Consider the following 27,181-nt stretch of genomic DNA (forward strand, 5'->3'; position numbering starts at 1 on the left):
CACTAACCCAGAGCTCTGTCTAATAAGCAGAGTTTATCCTTATCCATCCATCTAGCAAATTATTTGCCCTATCTTTCCCTTTGTTGCTCATCCATGTTTTAGGACCAGACGTCTAGTCCACTCAACTCTGATCAGCTTGTATTAGGCAGGACTCATAATATTGTGGATTGATATAGCATAGCGTACAAACACCTTGACGCACCACCTACGCGAACTGCGTATTGCTTGACCACATATTTTTACAGTCTTTCATGTAAACGCAAAGACGCACAAAGCTACATGTATAATACAGACGAGGAAGGGGCAATAGTAGATTACAAGATTAATTTCCCTTCGGAGCCAGCATTCTAGACCAACGACCCAGAGGAGAGCAAATTCATTAACATTGAAGATCCATACCATGTAGGCATTCACCCCTGTAGCTTTTGCCATGCTGCCCATTTTAAACACCCTGTAATATATTTATGTGATGAAAACCATTACAACCCATCTTATTTCCAAAATTCCTTTAGATGTGCAAACAAATCCGCCTTAATAAATAGTTTTGAAAAATTGTCAAAGTGCACTTCAAAGGAAACATGCATTTGAAATTGACTGATCTGCAAGGCACCCATATGAAATTGAACTTCATCTCTTCTCTGGCACACAACCTATCCGATTATTACATCGGCAGGTGCCACTGTGCCAGTGATAAATTGGATGCATTGAGCTAAATTTAGAAATAACGCATAACTATATTGTAACTTGCGCGCAGTGCTTTTCAATTTTTAACGAACACAAAACCAATCACAAAAGGTGACTTATTTTTATTATTTTCCAGTCTGGGGGAAGATTGCGTCCTGTCTGGACAGCACTGAATTGTATTCCACTTTGCTGCTGGATATATTTGTAACCATTTCAGTCAACTTGGCATGATTATTGGATTACCAGTTACTTTAAAGCAAAATACTGGAATGAAGAGCTTGTTTACGTTACCGATATTTCAATTCTTCAATATCCCGATATTTTACTGTTAAAACTAAAACACACAAACAAAAATACAAAACATCAGGGACTGCCTTTTGAGGAGAGCGAGAGCTATCACTCTCTACTGCTCTCCTGAAATCTGATATACGAGAGTGATTTTTAGCTCTCCTTAGTTGACCATTCTCTCAATATCTTAAACACAAATTCCAGCCCTAAAAACACGAAACATAGAAATATGGATTACCCGTTATATTCAATCTTTCTCACAAAGTTCAGCAGTTTAGCTTTTAGCTTACCGGTTTGACATTTTCTGGGAACTGCCGTAATAGTGTAAGCGGATTTTGCCACTCAATATTACGGTGAGAGCCAAACCCATTTGCTGATTGGCAAACCTGATAAATGCAATACCAGAGGATAGTAACCTCTTCTTCAATACATGAATTTTATTATCTTAAGACAGTTTCAACATCTATCCATATATCTTGATGAAATCTGAAGGTTGTAAGGTTAGTCTGCATAAGTAATGACATTACATGGTCTAGGCAAACTTGAGCTTTACAGAAATAACTCTGGCAATCACTAAATTTAGCACCTTAATTCTGTCGCGCTAATACAAAGCTAGTATATATACAAAGTTATTTTTAGGAGGATGAGAGTGAAGTTAGTCATCGGATCCTTTTGGGAATAGCTGACCAGCAAAATGTATTTTTTTATTCCCCTACTTCAGTACTTATGTGTGATGTATATACTCCACAGAGGCAGTTGCAGTATATACTTTTCTGACATAATGTTGACACACCGGGCATAAATTGTGCTGTTAAAACAATACAAAATGAGCACACAGAATTTCTGAACAGTTTTAGCAACTCACTTCAAGCAATAACTTCTTTCAAACATGCATTTATTCACCAGAAGACATGGGAATGGAGTGACTTAATAAAATGGTGAACGGTGCGAGCCCTAAACTAGGTATCTGGTTACACCCGACCTTGAGGTTAAGAAGGAAGAGATCACTTGTTCACCATTGTGATCATCTGCTGACATGCCTTTATTATGACAGTATGTTCACCTGATAAACTTGACATGAACTCTATCACACAGATTGAGAGGCACCCTTCAATGTTGGCAACACTGTGCATTCTTGACCATGACTTCTTTTAAAGGAGCACCTAGTGCCTGTCAGGTGCCATAATTTAACTACCACAAGATTGCAAGTTAGAAGTGTAATATTGCTGCTCTGTGTTGAGTTCAAGTTAGGAAATTGTAGGGCCTATATTTATTCCAAAATCAAATAGGCTACAAATGTACATGTTTTTTAAACGATTCTGTTGGTAACATTTTTATAATTGTCATGTACTTGCAATACACGAGGAACAAAAATGGTAAGCACCAACAAAAGATTTGGCATTCAAAATATTACAGGCCCTATTCGGCAATTATCATAAACATATAGCAGCTATAATATGTCATAATAATCTCACAGAAATAGACAACTGATGTGACCACTTCAAGTCAACTAACACTGACACAATGTACCTCAGGCAAGGTATGTTAAGTGTAGCTACCATCCTGTACAGTGTACATCTGTCTAGCCATAGAACTGTGTTTTGACATTCACATTGACTGAGACATGTATTCATTTCTCAATTTCACAAGATCAGTTCTGGTCATGAAGAGGCACACTAGAATTGTCCACAGGGTTGATATATTTCATATTCATGAAGTTTGTTTCACATAATAGTGTAAGCATTATTTTGTCCACACAACATAGCCATAGGTCCTACATCTGCTACAATGTACATTCATTGAATAAGAACTTGAACTTGGATGTCCCTATACAGGGGAAAATATTGTAGGTGGTTATTTTTCATGCAGGTCTACAGATATTTTCGCGTTTCAGGAGAGACCTTTGTGTGTACTGACATTTTCGCAGAATTCATGCCTTACCAATGTCAGCATACAACAAACTTTTGTATTTGCTCAATTCCTGATCCAACCTCTATTCGCAAAAATAAAACACTCATGAAAATGACCACAAACAAAATGTACACTAGTAGGGCACATACCTCCGGCACATTGTTGCACATAGCAGCAAGGTAATTTAGGTGCATGATGCATGTAAATCTGTAATTCAGTACACCTATGCCTACTAAAGCAGTACATGGGTCTCTCTATAAGCCTCATTGCACACTTTTTGGTAGATGTAAAATATTCGATGCAACATGACTTTGTTCTTTAATCTATTCCCAATCCCATTCTATTTCTAATAATGTTTAACTTCTAACGAATGTCTGATGACATAAAATTGATAATGTATTTCCACCAAACATTCAACATCACATAATAATTGATTTTCCGTCAATACACATTCATTTAAAAAGATTAAAAAAAAATTGAAATAGATTGAATAATGAATACTTGTTGAACAAAAATTCTACTTCAAATATTCAGAGTATGTATGGCCCTTAAAATGCTCTGCTCATATTTACAAGACAACAACTATCAATTGATTTTGGATGTTCACTGATAATGCTTAAATGCTATAGTGATTTATTTATTATGGTGTCCAACAATCCAAAATTGCAGATTTAGTATAACATCATTATACATGGAGCTATGTGGTATTTGCTGTGGGAATTACGGTTCTCTCAGCCTAAATTATTTGGTTACATCACAATCATATAAATATGACGTCAATGAGTCGAGGCATCTAACCGACATCTAAATGTTTTTTCATGGCGGCACTCAGCGCACACTGATGTCACTGACAGCACTAGAGAAATCAGAAATGGCAGCATGGGTGGTGGGAAGTCCAGGTGAAAAATATTGTTTTCCTCACAGAATTGACAATTTGTCATGCATTGTATGCTTCAGTTTCCGATTTAAAAACATACTTTCTGGCACATTTAAATATAGGCATCCTCTTTCCTATTCTGTGCGAATTTACCCAAGGGGCAAAAATACTGTAAAATCTTGTGTTGACACTACACTACCCAATATCATAACACACAGCAACTGAGTGAAGTGTCAGATAAGTACATCGATATGACCCCATAGGACGCGCATATTTGGTGTACATAGGTATACAAACCGCCACTTCACAAGCTACTATCTATAATGTCAGAAATATGAAGCTGGACAACCCATGAAGCCTTTTTGACAAGATCAACAAGACAACTCTGCTAGTGAGATGGAATCAGATTTCACGAAGCTTGTCAATTCCTGTCCATTATGATATGATGCTACATCATCGTATCATTGAATGCCACTTGCTTGTATGTGAACATGTTAGCAAATGCTTGTCAAATATCATGTTCCTTACATGAGCGCAGCGGACACAGGCAGATAGACAGTGAGGGACACAGACACACACCTGTCCGGACAAACCCAGATGCTCAAACATACTGTAATAAAGCATGATATTTTTTCACAGCATTAAAATTTCACGTTTTGAAAACCCCATGTTTCTTCAACATGAAATTTTCGTAAATGTGTACATTTGAACATGGTTACAACTGGAATCTGTACACTTCTTCATTCATGAGGCTATCTAAAATTCCAAATTCCTTTTTAAAAGTGTATTTCTCATGCAGTACATGCATGACATCAAGCATTTACCATCTGATCTCATTTGAAATCATTTACGCTAGACAATCAGTAGGACGCGAAATTTGTAGTAACAGATTCTGCTTCCTATTTTACCATTCCCATTGTGTACGAATTTCAAGGACAATTGGACATGTTATTTGCTTTGATTTGTAAAAAATCCATTTCTACTTGGAACCACCTTTACTATATGAAACCACAGCAGCTAAAGGGAGTATCCCATCATGCACTGCAGTATATCTGCATGCTCCATAGCAAATGTATACAAAATATAAACAAGAGCCGCTTAGATATTGAGAACTATGGATAGTTTCACAATACTTTAGAGATCATATTTTCTCAAACAAAAGTCTAAGCTCCCCTGATATAAGCGAGTAATTGAAAGTTGAAGTGAGGGATTTTGTGTACACTTTCTATGGCACAAACAGTTTTATTATGGTACTGCAGAGCATGATGGGATACACCTATCAGCTGCTGTGATATGAAACCAACATGCAGGAATACAAGCAATTGATTGGCATTTTGTCACTACACACTATTCCTACGATACATAGGCCCCTATACAGGTAAACACAAAACCCACTATTATTCTTACCTACAAGTACCATTAGTTTAATGGTGGAGACAATTTCAAGTCAACACTTGACAGACCCTGAACAGTGGTGGAAAATTAACCACTGAATCGTTATCTCATGGTGGTTGACTTTGACAAATAGTACTATCATAATGGTATTTTGATGACCAGTTGATGACTGTGAAACACTTGATACGATTGAGGGTTGGCTTCATTGATTCAATCAAAGTATGACCAACTGAAAGCAGAATTTTTCCCCTAAAATGTGAAAAAAAATTGACTGGAAATATTACAGGCCTAACAACAGCTTGCCTACTACGTGCAAAGTGTGTTTTCCATTGCTACTTACGAGTCTAGGGCTATGACCAAGAATGACAGGAAAAGATATGCTTTTGAATTGTGGTGTTACAGGAGGCTTCTGCAAGTGACATGGGAAGACAGGAGTACAAATTCCTGGATTCTACACAACACAAGATTGGTTTAACCATCAGAAATTGCATAATGGAGAGAAAGCTGAAGTACTTTGGCTATATTGTCGAGAAAAAGGGAGGTGTAGAAAAACAAATTTTGCAAGGGGCTGACAAGGAAGGGGACGGCCACCAACATCTTGGACTAATGATGTGAAGCTGGTTTCTAACCAAGGCATCAGATTGAGCAAGGTGGTGTAGACCACAGGAGCGCTACAAGTGTCACCTGACATACAGAGAGAGAACAGCTTGTCCTGCTTTATGGTTCTGCATTCAGGTGTCTTTCTGAAAATAAAGTCAGTGTACAATGTAATTAGCTGTACACTGTGTTAATTCTATTGTACCAAGTCACGGGAATTGAATACATGAGTTCATAACCCACCGAAGTCCAAATTGAGTTAAGCATGGGAAATTGTTGCTTATTCATATGCCTATCATGCCCAAATCCACCCTATACATGTGTCAATTGAGCATGTGAAATTTTGCATGTATCATCAGCATGTATGATGCACATTTGATTTTTAATTTATCAAATTCACTTTCCATGGACTTGGGTGGGTTTTGTATTCAGGTATTCAATTATGGTCATTTTCACGGTAAAGGGTGTAACTTTGGATTTTTAACATTTTAATCCGTAGTGTTCTAATAAAGCCACAGAATTCCATAATTTTTGGCCACATAAGTCATCTAGTTAGCAGCTACCTTGGGTAGCATAATCAGCTTTGGGAGTTACTGCGTTCAGTTTTAGCAGGCTTAAATGTACTTAATATTGCCATTTTGAAAACTATAAAAACAGTAACATTTTGTAAAACCCTGTGTTTTCTTCAGTTAGTTCATGGATAATTTTTCTTATCCTGAAAGTACAGTCATATGTTCAGTAAACACTGCCACATTAGATTTAATTGTGAACGGCCCTGTATTTTTGAGAACCGGACTTGATATTTATCGTTTCGAGGCTTCATTTTCCGTTAACAATTGTTAACAAACTTTGTGGGTGTAGCTTTGGTTCATAATTCTTGGTTATTTCTTCACTTCTTCTTGATTCATAACAGTTGTTATCTTAACTTGAAATGGGTAACAAAAATTAGCCGATTTGCAAGCTTTTAAAATTTTTATAAAATCTTGACTTCAAATAGCCGTTTTTCCGTTATCTTTTTTGAAGCCTCCGAAACAAAATGTTCAGCAAGTTTGTGCAAATATAAATAAAAGACCTCATCCAATCTATTTATTAAAATGTAGCAAACTAGATCCTCAAGTCACATGTTTTTAAATCGTGGAGATATATATCACCGTTTGAAAATGGGACCCAATACAAACTTTCCGTTAACAATTGAAGCCTCCGAAACAAATGAAGCCTCCGAAACAACAGTAAACTTAATTATCATCTATGCATATCTAAATTGGTGTGTTTCATACTGATATCTGCATTGTAATTATTACTTGATATGTGCAGAATGTCATAAATTTTTAAAAAAATTGACATTATGGTTAATGTTTGAAAAATATACTGATACCTTAAAAAGCCTGTTTGAGGCTTCACATGCAAAAAACACCATACTTAACAAATGGGTGAAAAAAATTAATGTGTGATAAATCTACAATATCTGCCGCATAGAATCATTGATTCAATACACACAAGAAAATAACAGCTTAGATGATCCCAACACTGTTGTTTTCAAAAAAACTACTTCTGCAATGTTTAACAATTGTTAACATGAAGCCTACGAAACAAAAAAATGACTTGCTGTGATAATTTAATTTTTGTCACAACTGAAATTCAATACTTAGAAGCAAAGCATGAAAATTGGTAATTGTGATATTTTTTACCTATTTTTTTATGTCAACTTGTAGTAGTTAGCTAAATATTTTACTTTTATGATCACCTGTGTTGTTAACTGAAGCCTCCGAAACACAAATCGCTTGAATTGCCAATTCTAAAAAATAACTCCAATTTCTGTGAAACTTGGCTAGGAGGTTCCTTTCATCAAGTAGTATTTGTACATGAAGTTAGACATTCAAATTATTTTAGGAACCCAATTAAAACTTAAAAAATATGTTTAAGGTTTGGAAATTTCCATTGTAAATGACACTTGATGTTAAAAATTTTCAAAACTGCAATTACAAACATAGCAAAACATGGTATAAAATTTAACTTATATCTGTTGACTTACTTTGGAATGGAATTTCAACATGTATTCCAGCTTTCATGTCAAAATTTTCTGAGGTTATGTAAAATACATTTTTTCTTATATTTTAACCAAAATGTTATGCAAATGTCAAATTTTTTATTAGAAATCAAAAGGTTTAAGCCTTGAAACATTATTTTACTTGAAATTAAGTTGCTTCTATGCATGATTTCAGTAAACAGAAACATATTTAAGTGGTTTGAAATTTTGACCCTAAAAATCAAAAGTTACACCCTTTACCGTGAAAATGACCTTATATGACTTCCATTATGGTTTAGCATTTACCTCAACAAATCTTAGTTGGGATAATTTTAAGCCCTGAATTATTGTTTCAACAAAAAAATATTAAAAATTAAAATACTTGGGATTTAGCATGCCATCTGCGACTACATGATGTCACATACATAGTACACGCAATCACGCATCCATATCCGATCAATAAATATTAGGCAATGAAATTGATTGTGAATACCGTGATGTTTTCATTATACACAGTCATGTGTAAATGCACTACTGTCTATGGTATAATACACCACCTGATTTTCAATTGATAATTTGATATACTGTGCAATAAAATGTGTATGTAGTACATGTAACATCATTTAAAAAGCAATTTAATTGTCGCCATATTGGCCATTTCCTGATCACCGATCTTCGTTTACGTTATCACTGATCTGTTGATGCGTGAAGTATAACAGTTATCCAATCAACTGTTTGTAATACTTGCCAACTGATAGCTGATGTGGGTCATTAATAAATGAAATATCAAGTGTGAACATCGCGCTAAATTGTGTTGGATGGAGGAGTCCTGCGCTAATTACATACCAGGGCCTCCACGAGGTAGCTATAGGGACTAGTATGTTAAATGACATAATATCTGACCTATGCGTCCCTTGATATCGTTTTAATATGGACGATTATAGCTCTATATGCAGCGAAAAGGTCTGCAGTCGATTATCTTCCTGGACGCAATTTACTTTATAGACACTGACTTTAAAAAGCAATTATTTTACATTGGCCACAAATTCCCAACGGTTTTTGTGCGAAGGCGGGATTATGGTGTGTGATATGATCAAGAAAAACAAGTCCAATGTCGGGGAAAATGATTTGGCAATACAGCAGAAACAACTGCAAAATTTCTTTCACATTTTATATTTTTCAGAACATCAAAATTATTGTACCGCAAGAAAACTTCATGATTTTATGAGATTTTGTAGCGTATATTTTAGTCTGTAAAATCAAGAATATATCTCAAGCAAAAAGGGAAATTGGTTTTGCTAGACAAGGGATCATTTCTTTGATCACAAAATACGTAGGGGCCATATTCTTATCATCCTACTGTGACAAAGGTGGTATAAATGGATCGACATGTTATGTATAGCATTAGCACTTAAGTAAAAGTTGGTGCTTACTGCTTATTGCATGTATTAAATAAGGTAGTTATTTACTTTTTCAGGTTCTGAGAGACCCTGGACCTAGAGCTAAATGATAGGATCATGCATGGTTGACCTTACCCCCCCCCCCCAAAAAAAAACACCCCAAATTAAATAAGAAGTTTGTGTTTTATGCAAAGTGGTCATTTGTGTTCATGTCATAATGATTTCAAAATGAATACAAATTCAATGCATTTTGAAATAGAGTATGACATGAACACAAATCATCACTTTGCATATTACCGTATTCGTCCGAGTATAGTCCCACGCTCGAGTATAATCCCACCCCCATTTTTGAAAAATTTCAGAATTTGTAAAAAAAATTTTTTTTTTTTTTTTTTTTAAGTTTTTTTTTTCGGTTTTGGGTGTCCCTGGACCTAGACCTAGATGCTAGGATCATTCATGGTTGACCTAAAAAAAAAAAAAAAAAAAAAATTTCAAGATATTTTGTATTTTTAATATGAAAATTGATACTTTGTATTCATGTCATACTCTATTAAAATGATTTCAAACTGCATTGAATTTGAATGCATTTTGAAATCATGAATAGACTATGACATGAATACAAAGTATCAATTTTCATATTAAAATACAAAATATCTTGAATTTTTTTTAAATTTTTTTAGGTCAACCATGAATGATCCTAGCATCTAGGTCTAGGTCCAGGGACACTCCAAAACCAGAAAAAAAATAAACTTAAAATTCGAGTATAATCCCACCCCCCAATTGTGAAAAATTTTCACATAAAAAACGGGTGGGACTTTACTCGGACCAATACAGTAAATGAAAACACTTTTTTTTTTTTTTTCAACCATGAACGATCCTAGCATTTAGTTGCCATACATTCTGAATCTGGATACATTTATAATTTTACATGTTCTAAATTTGATTCAAACTGGGCCACATCAATGAAAGATCGTCTAGCATGTGTGAATTGCATAACAGAAAGTTCCCACTACTTGGAATTTGCAGGGCTCTATGTATTTTTAAACTTTCCCATAACCTCATAATTAAGGTCAGGGTCACAGTCAGTCACAACTCACTCAGGGGAAACAGGTAGATTTAAAACAAGTTGGTACACTTGTTCTACATGTACCTACATGCACCAACAGCAGGTATTAAACCCCAGTTTTTTCTTAGACCATAAAGTCCGATTCTTACTCCACATCGCAGAGCGATTGCGATGCTTTTAAAACATCGCAGCATCGTGCGATGTTGCAATGTTTTTAAAGCATGTGGGGTCTGCAATCTCCTTTTAAGGTCATTCTGCCGACCTTGATTTTCCAGCAGCCAATCACAAGCGTGCACGGCTGCGATATCGCAGCGCGATGCTATAAAATTGAACAAAATTGAACTCCATCACGGACCGAAATTTCCACCGCGCGATGAGAATTGTCACCGCCAAGCTCGTAAAAACCTGGCTCAGATTTCAGTTTTTATAGCATCGCATCGCGCTGCGATGTGGAGTAAGAACTGGACTTAACTGGGCTGGAACTGGAGCAACCTACTACTGTATACGCTGAAATTTTTGCGGTGGTTTTATTTTCGTGAATTCTGCGGAGTAATATGTGACCGCGAAAATAATAACCCGCCAATATGTTGAAATGAAGAAATTACCGTATTTCGTCGAATAGTCGCCCCCCCTCAAATAAACGCCCCCCACCACTTTTTTCAACCAAGATGTTTAAAAAATTCCGATATTTCCATTCTATCTTGTGTAGTAAGCTTACCAAGTTGCTCACATGGTCAATAATAGCAGCAATAAATGGCGAAAATCTGCATCCGAACCCGGAAGTGAACCAAAAGTCGGTGTCAAAAGGTCATAGTTCGTCATTTTAGCGTGACTTTTAAGCTTACCTAATGATTTTAACGGGAAATGTCGTGCTAAAAATGACCTCTAATAAACGCCCCTTGGGAAAATGTAACGCCCCCGGGGGCGTTTATTCGACGAAATACGGTATGTATTTTATTATATAATAAGTTGCCAACAACCAGTAATTTAACACCTTGCGAAATTGTCAGTGATACAAGAAACCGGGAAAATATCTGTACACGAAAATATTGGCGTATACAGTAAAATCTTCCTGTGGGAAAATGATGCAGCAATCCATCCAAATTTAGCAGCTCAAAACAACATCCAGGTTTCTGGATTCTAACTGCATGAGACTTCTTGATGTTGCCAAAAATAGGTGAAGGAAGAACCAGGCCAGGCAGGATATTGTCTACATGTAGGCCCTATAATACATGATATGTATATTGTAAAATCACCCTACCCATCCTGCCACGCCCTCCCCTAAAGTTTGCATGCAGGGTATAATCTCAAGTCAATTCAAAGTCGAAGTACATTCAGTCATACACAGTAGAGGAGAGAGTGTATGTATTTTAGGTGTTGGTACATATACATGTAGGCCTACATAAAAAGTGTCTGTAACACTTGAATGGTGAAATGTGGTAAATCAAAACAATATTTTTTATCTTGAATTTGTGTAACTTTTGACTTCTGTTTTGGAGGTGTCTGTGGCTGGCTCACCTACAAAGAGGATCATGCAGACATGAACTCAATTTACAAGAAAACTGTGTAAAAATAGTATCTGGGTTAAGACCTATGCCATACATTCTTTATTCAAAGAGTTCAACATTCTTATGGGTCAGGTTTCAAACAAGGAAGCAGTTGTGCAGTGTGTTGTAAAATGTCTAGTTTGAGCACAATTTAGACTACTTGGTGTTTTGTGACTGTACCTAGAGACTGAATTACTCAACCTGAAACACTGGTATCTTACCCTAAAGATGTATAAATGTACTAGAAAGAAGAACCTTTTTCTATGCAGAGTACTTTGTCTTTTAGTATGAGGCCAGATATCAAGCTTCATACCTGCATCATGCTCATTTCATTCAAAATTTACATAGGTTCAAAAGTTACTGCAAAATTGAAACTAAATCTGGCAATCAATATTCTCAATCTTTTGTCACTGTTCTCCATCTTTTGTCACTCTTCTCCAACATGTCCAAGTCCATGTACAAGCATTTACTGCTTGGTAACAATTATTGTGTGGCAGCCTTGAATAACTGTCATTCAACAAGGACTAACCAATTTGTACCCATTTGTAAAAAAAGTTACAACCTCCGGCACAAGGTCTTGGACACAAAACACATTATTTTCAATGTACTGTTTATCCAAAATTAAAAGGTTACTTTAAAAAATATATTTACATGTAGCTGTTTTTTCTACTACCAAAGTTAAAGTGTCATTTTTGAAGCATTCTGATTTTATTTTGCAACTGGAACACCTAGATTTTTCAAAAACTGTAACATTTTATAAAAATTTAAGGGGGTACTACACCCCTGGCCAATTTTGTGCCTATTTTTGCATTTTTCTCAAAAATTATAGCGCATTAGTGACAAGATATGTATATTATAGGGGCAAGGACTGCAACTACTGCACTGAAAATTCAGCAACTCAAGGCAAGTAGTTATTGACTTATTGATCAAATATTGGTTTTCCCTCATTTTTGACTGTAACTCCACAACTGTTGTCTGTATTGAAATAAAATTTCCAGTGCAGTAGTTGCAGTCCTTGCCCCTATAATATACATATCTTATTTGTCACCAATGCGCTATAATTTTTGAGAAAAATGCAAAAATAGGCACAAAATTGGGCAGGGGTGTAGTACCCCCTTAAGTGACAAGTTTTAAAATATGGTTATTTTTGTCCACAACAACAATACTTCATATTATATTGTTTGGGTGACTTACAAGTCTTGGTGTATTGTTCTCAATATTTAAGCTAGCCAGTACTGTAATTTTAAACTCTCCATCTTCAGCAACAACTAATTTCTGTGAGACATAATAAATTTGCAGCAAATGATGTTAGCTTGCAATTTAAATGGGAAACTCAGTGTAAATAAATCTCACAAAATGTTTGATGTATAGGCCTACTTGCTGAGCTGTTTTCAGTAAATGTACAGTAGTCAGTACATGTACAAATTGTACAATGTAATATACACAAACCTGCACAATTGTGCATAGCATTATTCATGCCTGACTGAATACTAGATATGTAATCAACTTGATTTTAAAAAAAAATTTCAGTTGGATAATTTTTGCATTCAGTGGGATAATTTTAGCATTCAGTGCACAGATTACAGAACAAGAAAACTACATAGTGGTGTTGATATATTGAGCATGACAATCAGTGTTCGAAATAAGCACTTATCCTAAGCACCGGAGGAAAACGTGATCGCGGTTTTTGCAGCCGCAATTGCGTTTTTTGGGTGAAATTGCGTTTTTTCAAATTTTTTTTTTTTTTTTTTTTTTAATTTTAAATTTTAAATTTTTTTAGAAGTTATAGACCCTAAATTACTTGTTATTGAAGGTTGGAACCTCCGAAATACTGCTACTTATAAAAAAAAAAAAAAAAAAAAAGATTTAAAAATTCTGAGATTTTTGTTCAAAGCTGGATAAAGTTGTACATTTTAATTACTGTTGCTTCTATTGAACAGCCAGGGACATATTGAATTAACATGCATTGCTAGCTGTTCAATAGAAGCAAAAGTAATTAAAATGTACAAATTTATCCAGTTTTGAAAAAAAAATCTCAGAATTTTAAATTTTTTTTTTTTTTTTTTTATGTAGCAGTATTTCGGAGGTGCCAACCTTCAATAACAAGTAATTTAGGTCTACAACTTCTAAAAAAATTAAAAATTGAAAAAAAAAAAAAAAAAATTTTTATGCTTTTTTTCGGAAATCGCGTTTTTTTGCGTTTTTGGAATATCGTGGTGCGTTTTTTGGCTTCCAAAATCGCGTTTTTATCCGGTGCTTAACTTATCCTCTTGTCCAAAAATCACTGGGGACAACCATATTGATCTATGTACTTATCCCCTGGACAACCACTATATTTTACCTCTAAAATTATGACACATTTTGGGGACAACCAAAATGTATTGAGGACAAGCAGAATTTATGCTCAAGTTATCCTCGGGATAACCTCCATATTTTCCTTATTTCGGACACTGATGACAATTGTAATTCATTAGGCCAGCTTCTTTTTTGAAGCCTGCCTGGAATTTAAAACAATGGGGGGGGGGGCAAAAAACAATAAAAACAATTTAAAATACTTATGAAATTATCAACGAAAAGTAGGCACAAAATTTGAAAAGTGGACACCGCATTATCACCGCTCTGTCCTTATTACTATATAGTTTGAAAAGTTAGTGCATTATGATATGAACGTCACAATTCATTCAAATTTGAACACTATTCAAGTAGGCCTATAGACAGTTGGGAAATCCTACGTTGTCTACATGTACTTTTCAAATTTTGTGTCCACTGTTAGTTTAGGAGGAATGAGGATTGAGGTAGAAGTCCCCAATTAGACAAAAAAAAACTTGAACAGCGTGAAAAAATTGGATAAAAAGTCCCGGTTATGCACTAAACAACTGAGTGTGATGGCCCTATTTGTATTTGGCCAATAATTGTCCCTGGTTAACCCACAGTGCTTAGAGGGGTATGTGTGCAAGGAGGGGTGTGGGGGGGAGTGTGGGGGGTGCAATCGGTGCATGTGTGTGTGTGTGTAAGATAATTTCTGCAAAATATCAATGCAACCATATTTTAAGGACGGATCCAAACTTGATAGGATATTATCAAAGCATCTTGCTCTCTGGACTTGTGTGCCCCACAGTTTATTATTTTTAATTAAACCCATAAGTAGGCTAAAATTAACTTACACAGGAAACCACCATCTTGCCAACATTTAATTCTCCCTCAAAATAGACCAAGAAAATATAAAAACTGACACTAAACCTTGTTCTTCTTTCAGCACTTACATATGATGAGCTAGCTGTAACAGGCACCTTTTCAGGGGGTTTAACCTAATTCTGTTCTATAACCTGTGTGATGACCATCACAGGAAAATTTATGATGACGCACATACACACAAATTTGTTCGTACAGGCATTAAGTCTAACCCAACACATGGTTTTTTTTTGCTATTGGAAGGGAAAGAAGAAATGAAAAGGGAGAGAAGATGAACAAAGTAGTCACTTGGTACCCCCGGGATTCAAACCTCGGAGTCTCGGACTCCTTTGCATGCCACGCAGAAGATCACCAACCTGTAGCCACAGGGGTTTCCTACAAAATATGGCCATATTTCATATCCCAACATTCTATTTAGGGAAGGTAAGGCGAAAATACCCAGCAAAGTGAGGCTATTTCAGTTAAGCTTCTGAGAATACAAGGCTCAGAAATCAGAATTCAGAAACTTCACATTTTTGTGTGTTTACTGTATTTACTGGAATGTGACAAAATCCTGGATTCGCGAAGAAGTACCGTACCTGAGAAAATGGCGAGCATCTGCGATATAAAATATAGTACAGTCTGTGTATAGGGCCCTACATGTATTATATGTCCAGTAGAGACCGTAACTACATGTGTATGCACGTCAAAATTATAAAATGGTTGGTTGATATCTTGATATTGATAATGTTCATCAAATTTGCTAACATGCAGTTGGTAGAGCATCTGTCCGATGATCCGAAGGACCCAGGTTCAAATCCCTTACAATGTGGCGACTTGTGTCCATAACTTTTCTCATATAAATATGCAACTTTTTAAGACTAACCCTAAAGCGATAGACAACCCCTAATCATGCTCATCCTGCAGTACTGGTTGATTATCCTTGGTTTAAATTTAATGAAGGTAATAAAAATATACAGGGCCTACAATTTCATATGCCTGAAGGAAATAAGAGTACATCTCCCCTTTTAATTGTTTCCATTCTCCTTAACTCAACCCTTTCATTTGATCCTGTAAGCACTCATAAATTTGTGAAACTCAAATGCATCATTATCTAATTTACTACCAAGTGCAACATAATTATTTGAAGCACATACAATTGGTAAAGGCGTATACAATGTATTGTAGACCTGTACATGTTGCAATTACAGACTTCCTTGAGGATGGGCTAAGTAAGGAAATTGACTCTAATGTACACCATAAATCTATATGATGCCTAGAACAGTGTGTGTGCACAAGATTGTCTACTACATGTAGAATTACAGGACTATTTACTTTTTGGCATTTACATATTTTTCACAGTTTTAACTTTTTGTGTGTGACTTTTCAAAAACACAATTATAAACAACATTTAGGCCTACTGGTACTTCAAATTGGGTCTCCAATAAGTAGGGCTGCAAGAGATAGCCAAAAACTGCTCTAGAAAAGGTGGAAGTATTACATGTAGGCCTACCCAAATTACATATTTGTTTGTTTCTTTTTATAATAATAATAAATTGACTCTAATGTACACCATAAATCTATATGCCTAGAACAGTGTGTGTGCACAAGATTGTCTACTACATATAGAATTACAAGACTATTTACTTTTTGGCATAACATATTTTTCAGTTTTAACTAATTATTATTTCATGGTACATTGTACAATTTACCGAATAGGGTGCAACTTGCTAAACTTGAGTCCAGTCCTCATTTACGGAGTTTAGGGTTAAGGTTTAGGGTTGGGTAGGGCAGTCTTGTAAATAAGACTAGTAGAGTTGCACCCTATTCGGTTATCCCTCCAATTTTATTCACCATTTTTACCCACATATAGCTGTGGTCACATGTGACATACACACACATCACAACCACCCCCCTTAATAAATTCTTACTGCCATGAACCACATACATGTACATGTAGATAAGTCTTCACAAACAAACTTCGGCCACAAAACCTGATCTACAAAAATCTGATTGTCAAATAGACACAGCAAACAAAACTGGACAATACAGTACATTGACATCCCCAATCTGTCTACAAGTAATAGTATTAATTGACTGACATAATTATTTGGACTTTGATAATTTACCACCCCATGTCATGATGACAAAGTTCACAAACAGTGCATTCTGTGCTGGTATGCATAATGGATAATTAATGCTGATATTGATTAAGGGGGTACTACACCCCTGGCCAATTTTGTGCCTATTTTTGCATTTTTCTCAAAAATTATAGCCCATTAGTGACAAGTAAGATATTATAGGGACAAGGATTACAACTACTGCACTGAAAATTCAGCAACTCAAGGCAAGTAGTTATTGATTTATTGATCAAATATTGATTTTCCCTCATTTTTGACTGTAACTCCACAACTGGTGCCTGTACTGAAATAAAATTTCCAATGCAGTAGTTGTAGTTCTTGCCCCTATAATATACATATCTTACTTGTCACCAATGCGCTATAATTTTTGAGAAAAATGCAAAAAATATAAATTGGGCAGGTAAGTACCCTTAATTAATGACTTTGATTGGGTTGAAAGCCTTTCTTTTTATACAAATCTGGTTTTCCAGATCAATTTAATCTCATCAATTCTTCCCAAAATCTAAATTAGAAGATCCATTAGAAAAAAATTTGGTTAGCATGATTTGTTACGGCAAACAAACAAATTTAACAGATTCCTATTCCTATTTAAACATGATGCCTGGCCTGCAATATACATGTAGACATAACAGTCAGTGTCACTTTAGGGAATCTAAATTTACAAATTGCTTGAATCTCACACATGTTTACAAGTGATCTGATTTGTTGATTCTTAGCAAAAAATTTTAACCTCATACTCCCTTCCAAATTAAACCACATTCCCAAAATACGGAGGGACCGGTATCCAAATAAATATCAAACTTCTTGCACATTTCCTATTCTCTTACCATTTCTGCTTATGTCTAGCTCCACGAGATTCATGAAATTGCCGATCTCTGCCGGCAGACGTTCCAGTTCATTGTCACTGAGGCCCAGTTTGCGCAAGTTTGAGAGACGGAAAAATTGCTGAAAATTAAAGAAAAAAAGACTTTATAATTTGACCAATTCCACTCTAAATATTAATACTAGATAATATGTACAGTGCATCATGCAGAGACAATGACCACTCATTGCTGAAAAAAGCAAAATATCACTATAAAAACATAGGCCTACTGTTTGAAATTACATAAGACTCAGTGCTGGTTGCTGTTAGTGTTTTTAGAATTTTCCTACGGATGATTAATTGGACCTGTGTCATGGGTTCAAAGTTCTCACCACCAAGCACACCAAAACTGCAATGTTTTTGGTGTTCAAAAAATCAATAAAATGAATGTTTTGCAATGTACTTTACTAATACTATAAAGTTCAAAGTTCAAAGTTCAAATTTATTTTATCAATCAATATCATACATAGCATAGCATATATAATAATAACATTGAGTACAATAGATATAGTTTAATAAATATAATAGCAATTAATAATAAGAGTAAATTGCAATAATATTAACAAAAAGATATATTGATAATAATTTGTGATGGTTAATATAACTTGGATACATAATCTATGTAATATATAATATTACTGTTCATGACGTTAATATACAATATATAATAATATGTTTATATGTGGATATAGGCAATTTACAAATCAGATAATTTATCTTAGTTAATATAATAATTAATGTGGCTAAAATAATATTGACTGACGAGGACCCTGCTAAACGCATAGCGTGGAGCTGCAGGGACCTCAATAATTAATCAAATATAATTTATCATGTGTATAAACTGGTGACGGTATAGGGGACAAAACAAAACAATACAATACAAGTTATCCGACTAGATTATAGAAAGCAAAGAAGGGAAGCAGAAAGAAGAAAGAATAAGGATAATTGAGCGTAACAGAATAGGGACAGCTGAATGATTATGAGCACACATTACGGGGTAGTAGCATGGCTATTATAACAACCGATGAGGGTTTTTTTAAAACAATATTTAAATGAGGCTAAAGAACGGGAATTTTTATGTTTGAAGTAAGACTGTACCAAACCAACGGACCTTGTGAACAGGATGTATTGCTTGCCAGAACAGTATTGGACGGTTCAATAAATGGGTCGTGGCGTGTCTAGTGTCATAATGGTGGGACAGTGTTTGAACTTTAAAAAATTGTTTTCAATGAGGTCAGTAGGTAAAAGGTCATGGTGAAATTGAAACATAAATGAAGAAAGTTGGATTTTATAAATATCATGAATTTTAAGGGTTTTTAAGGATGCGAAGAGTGGGTCTGTGTGGGCTAGCCAAATAGAATTAGTACATGTGCGGATTACCCTTTTCTGCAATCGAAAGAGTGGTTCAATATTGGAATTATTGGGATCAGCCCAAATCATTGCACCATATGACAAATATGGCAATACAAGGGAATTGTACAGAGTTAGAAGAGACTCTTGAGGCAAGAAGGGTCTGACCTTTCTAATAACTCCATTGTATTTAGAAATAATTTTAGAAACATGTTTAGTGTGAGAGGTCCATGACAAATTATGATCAATGAGTATTCCAAGGAATTTGGTGGTCTGAACTTTTTGGATGGGTGTATTATTAATTTTAATATCAATTTCAATATCAGGTTTGTTATTATGTTTATTTTTGAAAATAATATAATTAGTTTTTTTAATGTTTAATGATAATTTATTTAGTTTAAACCAATTTGAAATATGATTAAGTTCATTATTAACTATTATTTCTAGTGTCTTAGGGTTTTGATGTGAGAAAAGGATATTCGTGTCATCGGCAAACAAAATAAAATGGGGTTCTTTAGAACAAAGTGGGAGATCATTAATATATAAAAGAAATAATAACGGTCCTAGAATCGATCCTTGAGGAACTCCGCAATTGATATCTGCAGGAGTAGAGAGGGCATTATTAAAGGAAACCTGTTGTTGTCTTCCAGATAGGTAGCTCTTAACCCAATCATTAGCAAGACCTCTGATACCATATTTATTGAGTTTGTCAAGAAGAATGTCATGGTTTATGGTGTCAAAGGCCTTGCTAAGATCTAGGAATATGCCAATTGTGTGAAGTTTGTTGTCCAGGTTGTCCGTTATTTTACAATAAAGTTCGTTAATAGCCATGTATGTGGATCTCTTAGGCCTAAAGCCAAACTGATGGGGGAGTTAGAATGTTATGATGCTCAATGAAGTTAAAGATCCGTGCATAGACAATTTTTTCAAGGAGTTTGGAGATAGATGGAAGGATTGATATAGGCCTATAGTTGGTGACGTCATGTTTATTATCTGCTTTAAAAATGGGTGTTACATTAGCATGTTTTAGTGCAGTAGGGACAGTTCCTGAGGCAATAGATAAATTGAAGATATGGGAGAGGACACCACAAATGGATGGAATTATTTGTTTTAGAAGATTATTACTTATGTCATCAGTTCCACTACTGTTGCTATTTTTTAAATCAGATGTTAATTTAACAAGTTCTTCTGGAGATGTAGGATGCATAAAAAGTGAATTGGGGTTTGAATAAGTCGACAGGGGAGGTTTAAAGTCAGTAGGTGGATCAGATATCTTACTAGCAAGGTTGATGCCAATATTGGCAAAAAAAATTATTAAAGTGTTCAGCAATAGTTTGATTATCAGTTATTCGTTGACCTTCATTATTGTTAAAGAAATCAGGGAATTTAGTTTTTTATTACGACCAAGTAAATTATTTAAAGTTTTCCACATTTCTTTAGTATTATGTTTATTGTTTTCAATTTTTGAGGTGATGTGTAATTTTTTACTAAGACGAAGTAGAAGGTTTAGATGGTTACGATAGTTTTTATATTTTAGTTTATTATCATTTGATGGGTTTAGAATGTAAGCTTTATATAACTTATCTTTTGTTTGGAGCGATTTAATTAGTCCTTTAGTTACCCAAGGTTTTTGGGTGAGTTACGTTTAGATATTATATTAGTTTTAATTGGACAATGTATGTTCAGAAGTGTAGATAATTTAGAATTAAATCTGTTGTAGGCCTCGTCTGGATCTAGTATGTTGGTTAACTGATACCAATCAACAAGGGACAATGCGTTGTTTAGACCTTTGATATTGTTAGGTTTCATATGCCGTGTTTTCTTTATTACAGGTGTGCGTGGTACTGCGTTAGGCCTACATGTTTTTTGTTGGGTGAGGAAAATAGGAAATGGTCTGAAAGGTCGGTGACAATAATACCTGAGTTGATTTGGGATAAAATGTCATTGGTGAAAATGTTGTCAATCAAGGTCGCGCTGGTATGTCCATGGATGTTGGTTTTAATGCGGGTTGGTCGATCAATTGATGGGATAAAATCATGGGAATAAAGTATGTTAAGAAAGTCACTAACTTTGGGATCGGTATCATGTACGAGCAAATCTAAGTTGAAGTCACCCATCAGGTAACAGGGTTTTTTTCATTGGAAATGGTGTTCAGGGTATTGCTCAGTTGATCTAAAAATCACTGTGAATAACGTACTCGGGTTTGTAAAGGATACCGATGATGGTTTTGTAGAATTTTGGGACACCTCAATGAAGAGAGAATCATAATCTGCACAGTCAAGGGAAAGGTCGGGTCTAAGGCAATAATTTATATCATTGTTGATAAAAAAGAGACACCACCTCCACGACGGTTTGGACGAACACAGTTCTCCCTTGAGTAATTATCAATGTCAATCAATGCAGCCTCATCTTCAGAGTTAAACCAGGTTTCAGAAAAACCATATATGTTAAAGTGATGGTCCAAGGAGGCCAAATAGTTAACAATGTCGTTGGAATGTTTGTTGAGACTGCATGCGTTATGGTGAAACAAGGACAGGGTACATGTATTGATAGGGGGATCGTGAGTATTTATATTTTCATTGGTGTAGTACTGGCAAGGAATATCTTTGGGGCTGGTAACATCGGTGCTATCAAGAAACTTATCAAACGGGTGCAGAGAGCTGTCAAAGGCAAAGGGTTGGAAAATAGAGTTAGATAAGGAGTCGGACATAACAAGTATACAAAACAAATAGACTTAATATATTACTTAACAAAAAAGAAGCAAATTAATTTGCAAAATTAATAGATGAGTTGACCTCAATGTTTACCAACAAAGGCAAGGGACTGGTATATCGATATGCTTGAGTGAACCCCATGCAACCACTAGTGTTCAACAATCAACAGCCTTATTGTGATGTGGCGGGAGTTTTAAAAACACAAGCCCTGAAGAAAATATGATGCACTCGCATACTGCCAGGCAAAAAACAATGGAAATTGTGATGATGCGTGCCGCATGCGCATACTGCTCATCTATAGCAAGCAGTGTTCGAAATAAGCACTTATCCTCTTGTCCTCTTGTCCAAAAATCACTGGGGACAACCATATTGAGCTATTATCCCCTGGACAACCAATATATTTTACCTCCAAAAGTATTACACATTTTGGGGACAACCAAAATGTAGTGAGGACAAGCAGAATTTATGCTTTAGTTATCCTCGGGATAACCTCCATATTTTCCTTATTTCGGACACTGATAGCAAGCGTATTTGAATATTCCACAATGTATTGTTCTATACTGGTCGCATGTCATAAGTTGGGTACAATTTCCATTACATGGTCAAAAATGACAAAAAATGAATTTTTTGATATGTTGTATATTGACAACCTCTAACAATTAACACCACTTTTAACCTTAGCACATGCTTAATTTTTGAGATAATGCTTAATTACTAATTAATTAATACACAGCCGTCTATGTAAATCTCAATTTTTAAATGCATTTTTCTCAAATCGGACCTCAATTACAAAAATGACTGTAAAATTTTTATTTTATGCAAGAATGTCATCAGATTTGGAGGATATGTTCTCAATACATTAATGCTTGAAATGAACTATTTAAAATAATTGTACGTATGTTAATTACATTGTGGAGGTCAATGACCTTTTTACGAGTAATTAGCGAGATGGTTATTCTATTGTTGAGGAAATGAATATCAAGAAGAGAAATGTACATTAGCATATTGCTAAAAATACTGAAATTCAACTAGGGTTTCATTAAAAATGAAAAAAAGGAACATATAACCCTTTAAGGTGGTACTTCACCCTTGATAAATTTGTGATATTTTTGCATTTTCTCAAAATAATATCACATCACACTGGTAACAAAGTTTATGTATATTATAGGGTAAGGAATCCAGTTACTACACTGGAATGTCAGTGACTCAAGACAAGCGGTACGTTATTTATGATAAGAAAAGAGGTACAGCTAGAATGTACCTCATTTCTTAACATAATAATGAACCCCTTGTCTAGAATCACTGAAATTTCAGTGAAGTAATTGGATTCCGTGCCCCTATAATATACATATAACTTTTGTTACCAGTGTGTAGTTACTTATTTGAGAAAAATGCAAAATTAGTCACAAAATTTATCACAGGGTGTAGTACCACCTTAAATAGTTAGTAATTGTTTTAGGTGTACAAATTCAACATTCAAAGCTTTCAATACATCATACCCTCACTAGATTTGAAAAAGTAACCAGTAGTTTTGACATGCTGACATGTGAATTTTCACATAGGCCCTATTGCACACTCCCGATCCGCCTGCTCCACATCCGCCTGCTCCACATCCGCCTGCTCCTCCACCCCTGGCATTTTTCATTTCAACTGATGTGATTTTTTTGCTGAATATATATAATTATATGCTTCAGTAGACTGAAAGTGTATAAAATTAGGCTTAAAATGAGGTATCAACCACTGCTGTAGGATATGGGGTTACGGAAAGCCAATCAAATTTGTATCGTAATTTTCAGAAAAGTGTAATCCCTCCACCCTTTTTGCATACCCAACTTATGACATGCGACCTACTATAGTACATTTGTACTTCAGGGACTGTGTTTTAAGGAGAGAGAAAAAAAAAGAAATGCAGAATTCTTTTTTATTTCAAAAAAATGTTTGTTTTTTTAAATTTTTTCCGGAAGAATTTGGCAAAATCTTTTTTCTCAAAATACAAAAAATACTTGTATGTAGGTCCATTTGCAAAGGCTTTCGTGATCCATCACTCAAAGGTCAATTCTGATGTGTGTTGACAACTTGACAGACATGTAACCTGTCATTTTCCCAATGCAATGAGAACAGTCCATGCCAAGACACTCAAGTGTCAATACACCAGCACTCAAGTTGCAGTATGGGATGCAGTGGAGTAGATTTCTTTTCGCCATTGGGGGGGATGGGGTTAGAAAACATTTCTTGAAGTCAGCACCTTTTGGCGACAAAATAAGGTTATGGTACAAATGCAATATTAAAGCTAAACTGGTGAAATATTGTACAAAAGTTGAATAAATTGGCGCACGGCTGAAAAATTTAGCACTTTTAGGTTGAAATGGCCAAATATGGGGTTAATTTGATTGGAAACCCATATACAGGCGTCAACATTGGGGGATGATTGTATGGATCATCCCCTGGCAAAATATTGGGGGATAAATCCCCCATCCCCCAGGATCTACGCCTATGATGGGATGGTCCATGGAATGTTATGGCATGCACTTTTTTATGATCTTAGTTTATTTGTATTTTATGTAAACAGTGTCAAACTGAAGTTGAATGTAGGTAGGCCCGGCAAAAAAAGAGATTTCCTCCGGAAAATGGCACAAGAAGCTTTAAAAACTCCCCGAAAATCCGAAAAAGAAAAATACTGTGGCCTGCCCTCTGTTGTTCAGATTCGGTCAATGTCAACAGAACTGAAGTGCGAGGATGTGCTTCCTTTACCGCCTTGTCCTCAGTCGGCAAAAAAGTGACAAAAATTTGACCTTGAATTATGTTTTATAGTCAAAATATTCCAATAATTCAATAAATATAACTATATTTGGCCTAAACTCAAACTCATTTGCAACGAAATGTCATCTTTTATTTAAAGCATGGCTTTTGCACCTAGCAATGTGGTTGCAATGCTGTTGAATTCTGCTCTCTTTTCCGATGTTCATTTCGTGGAATTCAACGAACTTTTATGGCATAAGGCCCCTAACAGTCATATTTGAGTTTCCCGTCACATAATTTCTGAAAACAAGTGAGGTAACTTTTTCATTATTCATTATTTTTCTGCCTTTCATTATATGACTAACACGCATGTAATAATACATTGTTATTTGCCGCTCACTCACTTGAAGATGGATGTTTAGCCCAAATGAGATTTTAAAGTATTAAAAAGAGTCTGCAAGGTTGACAGCAAAATGCATGTTTTGATTTTGATTTTCCCACAAAAATAAAGGGATATTCATAATTTTTTCTGCAAATATAACCAGTTTTTATCGGTATTTTTTGGAAAATCACAATAATGAATTCAAGTGAGGGTCAGAAAATGAAGTGAGGGCGGGTGACGGGAAACTCAAAATCGACTTTCCTTGGCCTAAAGCAACATTTTTATAAGGTCAGGTTTTTTGGGACCCCAAATATGGTGGTTTTGTGCAGCGTTCGAAATTTTGGTTGTCCGGTTGCCCGAGACAACTAAAAAAGTCGCCGGACAACCAAAAATACTGATTCGGTTGTCCGCCGGACAACCATAAATCTAGCCAAAAGTCACATTTGTAGGCCTACGGACAACCAAAAACTTAGACGGACAACAAGAAATTGTAATCTGGTTGTCCGTGGGACAACCATTTATTTTTCCTAAATTCGATCACTGGTTTTGTGACATGCAAGAGAAAATTTCTCACTTTAGATGGTGATATTTTTCTAGTGCTACATCACCGAGACCTGGTTTTGGTCTTATTTTGTATAAAATCTGCATGGTCAGTGTCCAAAAAGATGCTTGTTCACCCCAAGGACAAACAAGAAAAAGAAAGAACTTAACTGCCAATTGTGTTTATGAGATCCCGTGCAAAAGTTGCCCCCAAACATACATCAGTGAGACCAAAAGACAATTTGGCGTCCACATGAGTGAACATAAACTGGAAGCAGAGAAAGCAGGCCAGATTAAATACACACGCTCCAAAAGAACAGAATCTCTTACGGAAATAAATAAATCTGCAATTACTGATCAGTGATCATGTGTCAAGAGAAAACCATATCATAGACTGGGACAGTTCATCAATCATCGACAGAGAAGAAAATCGCAGCGCAAGACTGGGACAGTTCATCAATCATCGACAGAGAAGAAAATCGCAGCGCAAGATGGGTAAAGGAAGCGATCTGGATTCACAAGAGAGGGGACAAGACCAGTCCATGAACAGAGACAGGGCACGTTCTTTCTAAGTCACATCTTTGATCCTCTGCTCAATAACCATACATACATGATACATATCACTTATCAGCTTAAAGTTAGTGTAGCTGACATTGCTTTTAAGTGTCACACATATGCATGCAAATATCCTCGAGCAAACACAATGGCACTGCACTGGCAGGCCATTCATGTTTACTCCCCTACTTGTTACACTGTATTCATTCATTCATTGTGTACAAATGTCATGAATGTTGTGATCACTTTGCACGTTCGTATAAACGTCAAACTGAATCCAATTGTAGATACCAATCCTGTGGATATTCTCCTGATTATGTTGTCACTTTACATACCTTAGGGAGTTCACGTATTTGATTAGCATCAAGGAATAATTCCTCCAAAGTTCTTGCATATCGAAAAACATCATCGGGTACACCCGGTAAATTCCCATGTCTTCGGTCTATGTACTCGACGTGCCTGTTGCAGGCTCGAAACAGCGGAATACAGCGGAACATGATGACCTTAATTCCACTCCTAGGAAAATTATATATATAAATCCACAAGTACCCAAAGCATTAGCACTATTCTGGCTTTAATTTGAGAGGAAAATCAAAACGAAATCACGGCTTAATGGTGACTATACAACTTGGAATGCACTGTCTCTCTCACATTCTCAGTCACTGAAACAAGATGTCCGCCCGAGCAAATGACGTCATCGCACCCTCAGTGACACTAAATTGATTGGTCCGCATGGGGGCGACAATGCACGTAATTGAAATTCACCCTAGGAAAATTCTGACCAAAATATCACAAATTCACTTCAGTTCCATTAAGAGCCAGGTCAAGAGTTCAACGCATTTCTTCTGTAGCACATATTAGCTATTCTTGTTTGTAAAAATTATTAAGTCAAAAAATAATTCTGAACATCTTGTACAAACATGGGCCTATAGGCCT

General features: G+C 35.6%; 1 protein-coding gene across 1 annotated transcript in view; it reads right to left on the reverse strand.

Annotated features, from left to right (window-relative positions):
• Positions 1–26,922, reverse strand: part of LOC140151417 (uncharacterized) — a 215,047-nt gene extending 188,125 nt beyond the window's left edge. The window contains 2 exon segments of the mRNA XM_072173749.1: positions 17,931–18,048; positions 26,581–26,922. Of these exon segments, the coding sequence (XP_072029850.1) occupies positions 17,931–18,048; positions 26,581–26,742 (280 nt within the window). The 5' untranslated portion in view covers positions 26,743–26,922.
• Between the last annotated feature and the right edge of the window lie 259 nt (positions 26,923–27,181).

Source organism: Amphiura filiformis, chromosome 4 (assembly GCF_039555335.1).
Source record: "Amphiura filiformis chromosome 4, Afil_fr2py, whole genome shotgun sequence".
NCBI classification, from domain to species: domain Eukaryota; kingdom Metazoa; phylum Echinodermata; class Ophiuroidea; order Amphilepidida; family Amphiuridae; genus Amphiura; species Amphiura filiformis.